Source organism: Solea senegalensis, linkage group LG2, assembly GCF_019176455.1.
Source record: "Solea senegalensis isolate Sse05_10M linkage group LG2, IFAPA_SoseM_1, whole genome shotgun sequence".
NCBI lineage: Eukaryota > Metazoa > Chordata > Actinopteri > Pleuronectiformes > Soleidae > Solea > Solea senegalensis.
The window spans coordinates 5220955-5234721 of NC_058022.1; the positions used below are offsets into that span (position 1 = coordinate 5220955).

Below are 13767 nucleotides of genomic sequence, written 5' to 3' on the forward strand. Positions count from 1 at the left end.
GGTAAAACATTCATTATCAGGTGTGACCAGAATCAATATTGACTACATTGGCTTAATATGTGTTCACATACAAGAGATTGAGTATGCTTTGTCATTGCTCGGTGTACTTTCATATAGTTAAGACCGACAACTAAAAACTACAGTATTTGCAGTCACTGGCACATGCAGCTGGGGACCCAAAATGATAAATACTACAGGAATAAGTTATTGAATGGCTGCAGAATGTAGAAGAAACTATAACTACTTCTGCTAACTCTTCTAACTGTAGAAGATACTGTATGGTTCACTCATGTTATATCGTATATTGTTCTTAAATTAACCGGAAAAGGTTTCTTTTATTTTGAAATGTCTCTGTTTAGCTTTTATGGAAAAAAAAAAGTTTTTCATCGCATCTTCTTTTGAATAAACTAAAACGAAGAGCTGTTAAACGTGATTTAAACTTTCGGCAGCACTTTCGTCAGCACTTTCGGTGATTTTATCTTGTTAATATCTACCGGAAACGCTGGCGTCTCGGGTATGCTAAAAATCAGACTTACAATAAGCGCGTAAGATATCGCGAGAGGATTGCTAACCAGAGCTTTCTGCCGTTTCATGTAGTTAACGTAAACTTTGGTAGCGATTCCTCCTAAGTAGCTTCGCTTGCTGAAACCAGGAGAACCAATAAACACGACCGGTTTTCTGAAAACAAACATGAAAGCGGTCCTTCTCGCCGCTGGCTACGGAACAAGGCTCCAGAGGGACGTGGTGGCCGACACCAGCGGGAGGTTCGCACACCTGGCTGGGACTGCGAAGCCGCTGCTACCGGTGGGACACTGCGCTCTAATCAGTCACTGGGTCCAGGCTCTGACCGGCTCTGCCGCCGTGGACCATATCTTTGTTGTTGTAAGTGGATCCCGGAAGAAAAATACGTTATTTACATGTTTTAAAGTAAATGTAGTTTTTGTAACTAAGTTTAAATGGCGATGTTATATTTCATACACGAGTCTACCACTTATCACGGTTTGAGTCAACGTAGGGCTGCAACGATTATTCGATTATTAAATTAATCGTCAGCATATATAGACTGTTTTTTGTTATGTTTTTTTAAATAAAACAAACCGAAACTGAATTTTGATTCAGATACAGTTAGTTTGTTACATTACATTATTTTTATTAAAAATTCTATATATAATTAATTGCACTGCAGTGCAGACACCAAATATATATTTGGAGAGAAATAGATAAAAAAAAAAATTATTTATCTTTAAACACACTGAAAAAAAAATATTGATTGGTTAAATATATGTGCCCAAAAAATTGGCATCAGTTATCGGCTGCAAAAAAAAACATATTGGTCAACCTTTAAATATAAGATTTGGGAAACAATAATCTGCACTTTATGTATGAAACAACCATCTAAATGAAGAAATGTTTGGTTGCAGCCCTAAAATATTGTTTCAAAGTCTGAGCTCTGTTACAGTCAACGTGAATGATATTTACTTCTAATTCTGAGCACCAGAAAATGAAATGACTTACTGTGATTCTCCCCGTCTCTCTCTGTGTCCACAGACCAATGCTCTGTACCAGGCTGCATTTGAAGAGTGGGCTGCTCAATTCACAAACGTCAAGATTGTCAGCGATCAGACAAGAAATAATGATGTAAATCAGATTTTATAAAAAAAATGTATCCTTCTCTTAACTATGATCTCAGGGCTCTAGTACAGTGTATCTAGTGTCTGTGATTTTTCCTGGTTTTAAAGGCTGTTGCATCACATTTATCATATATTTTTATTATATTGAATACATTTGTGAAATACTCTCAATATTATAAATAACATGTATAGATTAAAATGCAGGGAATTGACAAAATTGTAATTTTAAGCCAAATTATCTGTGTTATATATTTATAGGCAACATGTAAAATATCCTTCATTTAACATTAAAAAGTCAAAGAAATAAACCAGGTATTATCTAACGTTAAAAGTAATAAGCATATTTTAAGCCTGTAGCACAGGTCATAAACAGTAGATATTCTATTTTAAAGTGCATTGTCACTTCCCTTTTAAGAAGGGCAGAAATTTCCATTCCCATTGAGCCATATCGCCCAGCCTTACTTGGGTCAACACAGCAAATAGACCTCTGTATCAAATCTTCTTGTTCCACCAGGAGCGTCTCGGTGCTGTGGCCTGCCTGCAGCTTGCTGTCAAGCATTTCAACATAGACGACCATGTTGTAGTTATTGGAGGGTACGTTTTTTTAAAGTCTTCAAATCAGAGACGCGCTGTTACAGCTGTGACATCAATGATTAAAATCTCTTTCCACTCAACAGTGACACCCTCTTCAATGACGATTTCAGCCTCAGACAAGTCAAAGAGAGGTTTGCTGACCTCCAAGCAAAGTGTGAGGACAACTGTTTAGTGCTGTCGTACCAGTGCAAAGATGAAGGTGAGTTTTACTGCTGCAGTGTAAATGCCTCGTGTTACTATAATAATGCTCACAGATAATCCTGCTACTGTATTTTTTTTGTATCTGTACAGAAACCCATAAATACGGGATACTGGAAGTAGACGATGAGCTCCGTGTCACGTGTATGAAGGAGAAACCTCTTCCTTCTGAGACAGAGTCAAGGAAAGCGGTAAGCTTATCATCAACATGAACCACATGGCCTATATCGATGTTACAAACGTATGTGAGACAGCAATGAACAAGAAAGTAGAGACAAAGTAGGAGTGACATTTGAGCTACGTTCAGATTACCAGCTTCATTATTCAAATCTGAGTCATTACAGATCAGCTTTGATGGTTTACATTCTTACTGCCCTCTAAATGAATTCATGTGCACATATTCATTTTTCTAAGCATCAACAACAGAAAATACTTCCACTCAGTACTGAGAAGGACATACTGTTGGTAAGATAAGATTCAATGTAGATATATTGATCCATTTTTACCCCAAAAAAAACAGAAACCCATTCTGGAATTGTTTTTATGAAATAAATACACATTAAACTTTACATTTAGTTTTAGAAGTTATTCTTTGAAAAATAAAATATGTCTGTATTTAACTTTTTGCTTTAGTGGTTATTGTTATGAAATAAATGACATTTTGTTTTATCTTTGGTTTTAGTAGTGTAAGCGAGCAGAATAACAATTTTCTGATTAGGACAAGATACAATTAGTTAAATATAACTTATTTAGTGTTAATATAAGTTACACTAAATCTCTTAGTGTTAATTTAACACTGTCTGACTGCTTTACTGTGTATAAAAATCACATTAGAACAACGTCTGCATTTCCTAAATAATCCATTTAAAAAATTAAATGTACTCTTCTGGTGTTACACTGTTAGATTATGACCTGGAGCGGTGACCTCAGCTAAAATATGAAACACTGCTCTGAGGCGTATCAGTGTTTGCACAGCGGTAAGTGGTTGGTCTCGTATTGTTAAGCGGTGGGACACGGTCTTATTTATTTAAAGGCAAACAAAGAGCCAAGTCAGAGCCTCAGTGTCCCACGTCATCAAGTCTGGGTTTTAGTTTCAGCGTCAGGTGAAATACAAACTGCAGCATGCTCATGCACTACTGTTTCTGTGTTGCAGTGTCCTTGTTTCTATGTGTTTTCAAAGAGAAGTCTTCCTATGTTGGACACCTTCCTTGAGGAAAAGAAGGTAAAAAAAACAAACAACAAACAAAGAAATAGAGCTCCGGTAGCTGTTGTCACACAATTCTGTCATGAATCAAAATAACACTTTGTAAGGAAGCAGCGATTGTTCAAATCCATAGACGTATAGACCAGGCAACATATGAGACAATTCGTCTCTTCAAATTGAGGATGGCTGTTGAAGCCGGAGACAAACGTGAGAATGTTTTAGCAGATCACGAGAGATCCAGAGACAAACGAGTGGGAGTATTTCCCCAAATTACACTTGAAGCGAGCATAGAAACCGAGAGATGAGAATCCACAGGTAACGGATTCAGCTTGAGAGGTGATCGTTTCCTATCAGGTACTGAATCCAAAGCTAACTTTAATTCTACATGCTTTTATTGCGCGTGCAAGTGTTCTTCGGAGTAGGACGCAGGAAAGTTAATCAGAAAATTGTCGGAATAATGCAGGTGGGGAAATAATGTCCTCTACTGCTGTTTCCATAAGTGTAAAATACACAGCAGAGGACATATAAGGTCAGTTTCTGCGTTATATTGGTCAAGCTCCGTGGATTTAAAGTGAACAGTGAATTCTTACAGCTTTAAACTAGCTTTTAAACTTTGCTTTTCCAGCAAACATGTTGTGTAAACAAACGTGACATTTGGAGTTAAATGATGAGTTTTTCCCCTCAGGAAGCACCTATTGAACAGAAAGATGCCCCAGGAAACTTTGTGTCTTGGCTCATTCCGAGGTAATTCTTTGTAATCCTACATTTGGACAAAGGCTGTTTGTTTCTATTGTTAGTGCATTTCTCATTTATTTTTTCTTTCTTTCAGGAAGCCAGTATACATTCATCAGATTTCGGGCCGTTTCGATGTTGGAAACTTGTCTTCCTATATTGAATGCGACCGTTACTTCAGAGAAAATCTCAAAGATGTCAAGTCTTACATGGTCTAAGGACATGAATGATAACAAAGCCACAATGTCCAAAGGCCGCCGAGATATGACATCAATGGCCAACAATCTGTGAATCTTTTATATTCAAACAATCTTTCAGCTCTTCATTACAACCAGTGATTTGTCTAACCAGTGAGGAGCCTTCTGCATCTGTCAGAGGCCTTTTCACGACTGTCCTCCATCTTGGCGATGCGGGAGCCGAACTGCATGGCTCTTTTGGGCAGGACCGCAGACTGACCGAGGCCCAGCTGTTTCGCCGCCAGCCTCAGGAGGAGTTTCTCTCCGACTCCTCGAGGAAGAGACAGATCGGCTTTTTCCCACACAGGCAGAGAATTCAAGTGATTCACCACGTCCTCGTCCAAGTAGGGAAATCTGCAGGACGCAAGAGGGACATTTGTTAGGTTCAACATTCTCTGAACAACAGAGGGGAATGGAAGTTCATCTGCGGTGCTCATGGCAACAATATTTTTTGATTAAATATTTTTGCAGTAACCTGTGTCTGTTTCTTCGAATAACTCACTCACACAACAATTATAAGTCATTAGTCAGACATGATCAATACAGTGAAATATTGCGATATTTTGCATGGTGACTTTATATCGCTTTTTTGAGACATCACATATTGAATTTTAACATTGACCTGGTAACCGTGTATTAGAATAAAAACACCAATAGACGTTTCAGTCCCCTAGATGGTGCCAAAGTGGAGGGAAGATGATCAAAATAAACATGAATGATGGAGCAATAATTGAGAAATTTGACGATAAAGATTAAATTGAACACCTGGAGGTAGATGAATAGACTGAATCTTTAATTTTATTGGATGATACAGATGTTGACAAAGTTTATTTTGTGACCATAATTTGCAGTTGAAAAAAGATGGGGTAAAAATCCCAATATATCGCACTATACAATGATATAACTACTCAGCATATTGCAATATTGTGATAATATCTTATCCTGGCGTCTCTGGAGACCAACCATCTCAAAGCCCAGTGCACCGAGGACAGCACTGATGCAAATAGATTACTTTAGAAGTAGTATTCCTGGGACTCTGATATACATCAATCTGTTTTTCGCTCGCTTTGGATCACTGACACAACTCTCTCAGGATCTTTGTTAATACAGTAAATGTTCAGTATCAATTTCTATGAAAACAGATGGTGAAGTATATACTGTATAAATACATATATCTATGCATTGATCGGTGCCAGACACATCCTACCAAAACAGTTTTGGTTTGTTTCTGATTGTTGCATGATGGGGTTGCATGACATCAACTACCTAAGTTCTATACATATATACATAGTTATACACACGCACAAAGCCCCTCATACTGTATATAGCCAGTGTTAATGCTGTGCTGCTGGTTGGTGAAAAATCTAAATGACACGACCATTCCAGTCAATGTCAGTTTCTCAATCTGCTTGTTTTTCTTGGTTGTAAATAAACACTGCTTAGCACTTCTTCTAAGTGAATGGACAGTCAGTGACAGGGAGAGCAACAATCACAAACAGCTGTTCAAACAACATGCCTGCCCTCACTCCCACAGAGAGAGAGGGAGGGGGGAAAGAGAGCTGCAATCATGAACAGCTGTTTAGACACTAATGATTACTTACATTATTGATAAGTTGTTTTGTTCCATTGAAAGTCGGGCAATGGGAAACATCCACCTGTGTTTGCCAAGACTCTAAATTACGACATTCTAAAACAAACCACAATCTATTTGGCATCTGAAACTCCTACCTGGCCTCCTTCCCATGGTCTCCTATCACTCTGTCATCCCTGCCCAAATTCCTGGAGGAGATCCTGTCAAGCTCCATGGCAAGTTCCTGGATCAGTCCCTCGTGTCCGGACATCTTAAATCGGACTCTGTGCCTGGAATAACCTGCGAGCTGCTCGTCTGCTCCAATTCCTGTCAAAAGAACCTGCAAATCAAGGGATAAAAATGTGAAAAATATCTGTTGGTTACAATTTCTGATTCATTAACTGTACAAAAATGTATTACCTACTCACAACAATTGAACCCGTTTCTCTTTAATATCCAAAAAGATCAAGTAATCTCATGTATTGATTAAACTTCGAGCTCAAGACCTTACCTTTGCTGATGATGAGAAAGGTCTCTGCTCATTGTCCTCCATGACGAACCCAGTCCCTCTCGCTGCAAACCACACAGCACAGCCGATGCTGTCATCAAGTACCGTCTCCAGAGGATAAACCAAATGAGTAATGTGCTCCTGGCGCATTCTCTGCAGCTCTTCTTGTGTTACATTGATTTCGACAAAATTCCATCGTCTTCCGGGATTCAAGTCTTTCAATTCCTTGACACCTGCTTTCCCAGTAATTCTGTCTGGAACATCAAATGGGCTGAATGTTCTGTGAGCAGCATCGTCAGGCTTAGAATCTGGTGACTTATTTTTGGGCTTTTTGTGATTCTTTGTGGACTCTTTTTGTTGCTTTGGTTCCTGTAGTTTAAATGCCACGTTGAGGAGATCGATAGGTTCATGAGCAGGAATGTGACGGTCGGCCAAAGCAGCCAAAATCATAGAATCTATACCTCCAGAGAAGAGTATGGCAACACTGGCAGTGTCTTCCTCAGGCGAAAGGTCTTGAACCTCAAAGGGCAAAGACTGGACACGTCGTCTTACAGCCTCACTGAGAACATCAATCAGACAGTTCACCACATCATTTTTCTCTCTGCTCGACAGCAGCCGGTCCAGATCTTTGACAGATGGCTGTGCGTGTTGATGAGTTTCTGTCTCATTTATTGACTCTGGGATGGACATATTAAGTGGACACACAGGTGTAGTGAGTACCAGTCCTGATTTGTTCATTATAGCAGTGCATCCGCAGGGAACAGACTCCAAAACAGTTTCACTGCACAAAGATATGACACTTTCTCCAGCATACGCCCAAGGATAAAGCTCAAATGTCACAGTGCCAGCTTCTGCAGCTGCCTTCAGGTCAATCCTGTACACGCCAACTGCAGGGACTTCTTGCCAAGCAAACTCATTACTCAAAGAAGTGTTGGCTGCGACAGAGGTCAGGGTCAAAACTCCTGCATCAAATTTCCACAGCAAACTCCGTCTTCCAAAAAAGTCCCTTCCAAACCAGATGTAGTCCCCAGCCTTTTGGTAGTAGACAAATCCCCACGGTCCTCTCATGCTGGACAGGACAGACAGAATCTCTGAGGGGCTGCTACAGGATGACAGCCACTGAGAGAAAACAACAGTGTCATTCTCCTTTGGCAACACTGGCAGCCCATTAAAAATCTCCCCATTCCACACCAGCACGTTTCCACCACTGTCCTGAACAGGCTGAGGGGTGAGGTGACCTCTCATGTGCAGGACATGGGCAGAGAATAAACACTGGTAGCAAGGGCTGCTGCCTGTAACTGTGAGATCCTGACTCCAGTTGGGCCCTCTCCTCTTCAAATGTTCATGTACTGACTTGTCCCACTCAAAATGAGTGGGCGAAAGACTCAACAGACAAAAAATGCCACACATTGTTGTAAAGATGTGGTGAAGGATGGATGGTATCACATGTCCTGCAGTTCCTTTTTCAGAATATCCAGTTTCTCTGGAGACAGACAAATGTAACATGTACTCATTCAAAATCTTTCGCTTGTTTTATTGAATTATTATTATTAATAATTATTATTATTATCTAAGTTTCCTAAATTTCTAAATCTCTAAAGTCTTATTTGTCTTGTTTTTTTCATACAGAGAAGCAAAGAAAAACAAAGCAATCACATTTTTCCAAAAACACTGAATCAATGTTTAATCAATTACTAAACTAATTTTGATAACCAATTGATCAGATAGAGGGGTTTTCATTATTAAAACAAGTTTTCTCATTTTTCAGCTTCTTCAATGTGAATATGTTCTGGGTTATTTGCTCCATATAACAAAGAAGTCATTAAAACTGAATCATTTTTAGTTAGTGGACAAAACAATTACTCGATTAATCGATTATGAAAGTAATGGTTAGTTGCAGCTGCCCTACAAAAGGTAATTTTGAGTGAATTGTAAACTATATGTTGTCCTCTTTTTTGACATTATGATTTTTCTGTCTTTGGTAAATGTCTCATCTTTGCTGTGCAGGCAGCGAGTGAAGGAGTATGAAAGATGAGTGAATGGCAAAACTGTAGGGTAAAGCAGCTTTAAGTGGTCATCAAGACTAGAAAATTGCTATATAAATACAGACCATGTACCATTACAACCTTACTTCTAAGTGTCTACACACGACACCAGTCATTTTAAGCTTTAATCTATTAAAATTGTATGAATTCGAATTCACTGCTTACTTTTGGACGAGCTGAGAGTCTGTCCTCTGTCTGCCAGGAAGAATATGTTGCTGTTCCTTTGCTGGGTGTAAACTTTCTAAAGAACAAAAGCACAAACATAAATTTGTACAGGAAAACCATTTAACTAATAATACATTCTTATTGGGTTTAAACAAATCCACTCACTCTGCTCTTCTTCAGATTGGAGAGCTCATCCACGACAACTTTCTGCTCCTTAACCTATTATTCAATAACAAACATTAAACGGACGTGGGTGACATTCAGTTTTTTAAAGTAGTCAGACTTTATGAAAACATAAAGCTACAAGAAAACAGCCAACATAGTTATTCTGACGTACAGTGAGTTAGACTTGCTATCTGTTCGCTGGCTAATGTTTGTAGCTCCGACTTTAGCCACAAGCTACATGTTTTCGGCGAACTGTACCTGTTTATTCAGTTCCTCCTTCAGTGCAGAGTGTCCTTCGGAATTATCGTCGTTTTCCCGACTTTTAGAAGACATGTTTGTTCAAAGGGTTCGCTCAATAATAGTACTTAACGCTTGTTTTCCACAGTGTTTGTGTGGACCAGGACCAGACACATGCTGCGTGTCAGCGTCGACTAATTAGCTTCCGGGTTATTCAGTCGCAATTCTGTCTGGAGATTTAGCGCCCCCTGGAGGCTCCTACATATCAATTTTCTCTCAAACAGCCGAAGACGATTAGAGCCACATATGATTTTTTTGGAAACAAAATCGAAAAGATAAAGTGTATATACAGGCCACATATTAATTATTTTTTTTAACGTACTAAACTACTACTAACAAATTATCACATTTCCACCAACAATACACATTTAATATTTATAAATGTTCACTTAATCTTAAATGTCTCATAGAAACAATGGAAGTGGAGATTTAAAAATAAATTGGAGAATAGAGACTATTTTTGCCTTGAGTTTTCAGGTCTTGTATATCTGGTACATGTAAGTAAAGGTGTGTTTGTGTATGTTAAAGATTTATTTGTGTGTGTTTTCCTCTCAGATTAGTTTCATTTCATTATCTCTGAATTTTGGAGAGTGGGTCAAACTACCCGTTGGCAACCACAGAGGTCACTTGTTGGCAGTGATTGTACAATAAAATATTGCAAGTAGTATAATTTTTGTCCATTTCCATTTGTTTTATTACTTAAAACATTTAGTTGAAACAAAACTCCAAAGCCTAAATGTGTGTTAAACATGTAATGAACAACAGTGTCATGTTATTTCACACAGGTAGTTGTGGGTTCTTTTTTGTGAAAAGGGTACAAAACAAATGGGTCGGTTGCTTTCATGACTTAAAACCGAGGTGGAAACAAACTTAAGTCACTGTGAGAACAGCGCTGACCACAGAGTGACCATGCCTCTATTTGTCACAGGTCCAGAAAATAAAACTTGACCTGTGCCATTCAGGACAAGTCATCTGAGATTAGTCCCTGTGTTGTTGTTTCCGCCTTTGGAAAACAAACTCAGATGATGGAATGAGGAAATCATCACACATGATTTATATGCTCTTGCCTGTCATGCCCGGAGAATCACAAGGGAGCGTCAGAGCAAAAGTTTAAAAAAGAAAAAAGCAACAGAATTCCCTGCTGCATTTCAATTTTGTATTTTTTATGGTTAGAACTTTGTCATTCTTTCAATTATAGGATATACAGGTAAGAAAAAAACAGCGATGCTTTCAGCTAAACAGTATAAACATAAAGAGAAATTTTTATAATTATTTTACCATCTTATGTTATTATACATAATTATTTACCATTGATTGTTACAGTCTACATTTGAAATGATCTGAACATGTAATATATCGAGGAAAAATACTTGCCTGTGAAGTGGAGTAGCCATGTAAAACGTGTAAATCAGGGGCCCCAAACTCAAAATGAGCCGGGGGCCAGTGAACCTCTAGTCTGGACAAGAGAGGGCCGGGGGTCACTCAAGTCCAATCCAATCCAAATTTATTTATAAAGCAAAACAGCTGAAACAAAGTGCTGTACATCACAGATAAATAAAATATAGGAACATAAGACCCAATAGACCTAAAAACAAGTGACAAAAGTTCAGGATAATTGTGATGCAAAGTGAATTTGTAAATAACAAAGACAGACATTAAATCAAAATAGCATGTAGACAATTGTGTAATTAATACACTAGACAAGATATAATTAAATGTTGAATGTATAGAAATTTTTGTTCACTGCTGGGCAGTTTGGGACAGTTTTCGTTATAATTAAGTGAAGGGTCACAGGACATTGACTGGGGTGGCCCACATATGGCCATTTAAGTGAAAATAGAAGTTCTCAAAATTGCATTTTCTGCTGCTGAAACAAAAAAGTGGACACCATTTCGACCTGATGATGGGATTAGAGCAGAAGAGGTCAACGTCATGGTGGTACTAGAAAGAAAAGTCACAAAAGTCAATAGAAGTAATCCTCCGGTGACTCGGACTGTCAGCTTCAAATCTCTTGGCACTCCACCTTGTCGTTGTTGAGATGTTTTAGTGCTGACCTGTGAAACCAAATAAAAAAACATAACCCCCCGTGAACCTGCAGTTCTCAACAGGCAAACACACCTGACTGAGGTTTCATGTTGGCATCCTGCCCCGCTGTGCTGCAACATATCGATCTGAAACAGCTGCTTATGTTTCAGTGAAAACACTGTTGTCATTTTGTTGTCAGAGAGGTTGTCCAGGTCCAGGTGGTCACGGACTCCAGACGGAGTGACCTTTGATGGCACACATCAGAGGACCCGGGCACACAGAAACAATAAGACCACAACACTGTTATGTTCCAAAAATGGGTGACAATAATCATCATAATCATTGTGTCTGGTGTTCCTTGGTCACTCGGGTGGTTGGTCATCTTTCTGTGTGTGGTGTTGTGAGATTCTGGGAGAGATCTCGACGGCCTTGAATCACTCATTCAATTCACTCAGTTTCATTGTGTCTTCAAGTGTTTGAACCAACATGGAATTGTTCTTTAATAACTTGTATCCCTCCTGTGACACGGGCTAAAAAAATATTCTGAGTGAACACAGATAATCTGGCTTCATTCACAGTGCTCTTCAGGTGACATCCCTCACATCCTGCATCCACCTCTATCCCTTCTGTTCTTTGTGGCTCGGTGAGAGTCAAAGGAGTCGAGTCATGCTCATATTTTTGTACTGGTAGTATAAATTTAGCCCACGTAAACACCGCTTGTTGTTGCAGAGGCTGCAGGTGAGCAGAGGACTTGACACAGCAGCCTTCTGACCGCTGATGACAGGAGCTACACCTGAGCCCGGCTGACACACCGGCCAACTAATAGTGCACTAATCTGTTTGCACCGGCTCAAGTGTTTGCAGACTTAGACTCTGTGTGATCCTTGAATAGATCACAAAGGGGTTAGAAATGCCTATTGTCACCGTGCCGGCTCAAAATATGTGCTTATGTTTACATGAAAGAGTCCGTGGAATGAGGCGGCACCGAGGTAAAGTAATAACAAAAATGAGTTTATTAGCAACGTGTGTTTCCACATTCCGACACAAAATACTTGGACGTAAACAATGACTTTGTTAGGGCATGAAAAACAGCAAGAGAAGATCAAATGTTTTCAGCTAAAAACAGGACTTGATTAACCCACTGGGGAGGAGGGGCCCCCGTTACCCACATTTTCTCCTGTGCGTAATTCTCGTGTGAGTCGTTTGTGGTCATTTCACAAACCTGAAATAATAAAGGCCTGAGAGTAAAAAGAACGTGTGTTGTGGGTTTTTAAAAAAGGATTGTTCCCCCCGACTATTTCTGGCCAGGAGCTGTGACGTCTCAGAGTCTCCACTGATTCCTCATGGTGATGGCACGTAGATTTAAAACCGTTGAACATTTTCTTTAGAATAGAGGGACTCGCTGGGGGGGCGCAATCCCAGCTAACATAGGGTTAAACAACAAGGACTTTACCTTTGTAGTTTTTTTTTTAACATTTACTGAAGTATCTTTTTACAAAAAGTGTGATGAACAACCTGAAATTTCTCGAGAAAATTAAGTGTTGTTCAACACAACAAGTGAACATAAGTTCAACAATATTATGCCTAAGTTTAACACTGACATGTGTGCATTACGACATACAGATCACCATGGACCGATAAAGGCACACAACGTTTAGTCACAAACTATCTGGAAAAGGAAAAATATAGCCTTTATATATTCACAAATTCATCATGCAGGCCGGATTGGACAGTCTGATGGGCCACTCCAAGGCCCGCAGGCCATTACATTTGATACCCCTGCTTTAGAGTGTCCAATATGCCAAACCTCCAAACCCGGGTCTTCTTGCTGCAAAGGCAAGAGTGCTAACCCCTATATCAGCCGTGTGGCCAGAATTTTAACTTGCGCAGGGAGTCCCCAATGGATTTCTAGTCCTTCGATTGGTAAATTAAACATGGGCTTCCAACGACTTATAACAGCGAAACTGATCAGCAGTGCAGGCGCTCAAACCACGGACAAAATAACCACACAAAAGATGGGAACATGAGCGGAGATACCTCCAGAGGAAAAACTGTTCCTATCCACAGTTCAAGGTTCTTCAGCTCAGTTCAAAGTTTGGTAGAACCAAAAGTGAAGGACCAAGGTTTGACAGGTATGCAACTTCGGAATGTTTCTGGATCGGATTGAGTGGATGAGTCAGGAGATCCAGTATCTGGAAGGCTGGCTGGCTTTGAGATGGGAAGCTTTGAATGTCTGTGCTGAAGGAACCACCAAGAACCAACTCTGAGCGATGGGAAGCTTTGAATGTCTGTGCTGAAGGAACCACCAAGAACCAACTCTGATCTGTGTTAAAGAACTTCTAAATGTGATTATGGACTTCAAACATGGCTGTGAACTTGGAACAGTGGAGGGCAGCAT

The 13767-nt window shown here is 39.6% G+C and overlaps 3 protein-coding genes across 3 annotated transcripts; 1 reads left to right on the forward strand and 2 right to left on the reverse strand.

Moving 5' to 3' along the window:
- Positions 1-372: 372 nt before the first annotated feature.
- Positions 373-5069, forward strand: zgc:136439 (uncharacterized protein LOC678627 homolog). The gene is made up of 8 exons (XM_044019938.1): positions 373-882; positions 1549-1638; positions 2146-2225; positions 2309-2424; positions 2517-2614; positions 3577-3645; positions 4313-4371; positions 4457-5069. Exons 1-8 carry the CDS (start codon positions 691-693, stop codon positions 4575-4577), a joined length of 825 nt encoding a protein of 274 aa, XP_043875873.1. The 5' UTR covers positions 373-690; the 3' UTR covers positions 4578-5069.
- asnsd1 (asparagine synthetase domain containing 1) lies at positions 2722-8083 on the reverse strand. Its single transcript, XM_044019933.1, has 3 exons — positions 6677-8083; positions 6324-6505; positions 2722-4949 (listed from the first exon to the last, which is right to left on the reverse strand). The coding sequence occupies exons 1-3, from the start codon at positions 8081-8083 to the stop codon at positions 4703-4705; spliced, it is 1836 nt and encodes a 611-aa protein (XP_043875868.1). The 3' UTR covers positions 2722-4702.
- Positions 8084-8091: 8 nt separating this feature from the next.
- Positions 8092-9481, reverse strand: LOC122765588 (ASNSD1 upstream open reading frame protein-like). The gene is made up of 4 exons (XM_044019939.1): positions 9307-9481; positions 9049-9102; positions 8884-8959; positions 8092-8156 (listed from the first exon to the last, which is right to left on the reverse strand). Exons 1-4 carry the CDS (start codon positions 9379-9381, stop codon positions 8116-8118), a joined length of 246 nt encoding a protein of 81 aa, XP_043875874.1. The 5' UTR covers positions 9382-9481; the 3' UTR covers positions 8092-8115.
- Positions 9482-13767: the final 4286 nt, after the last annotated feature.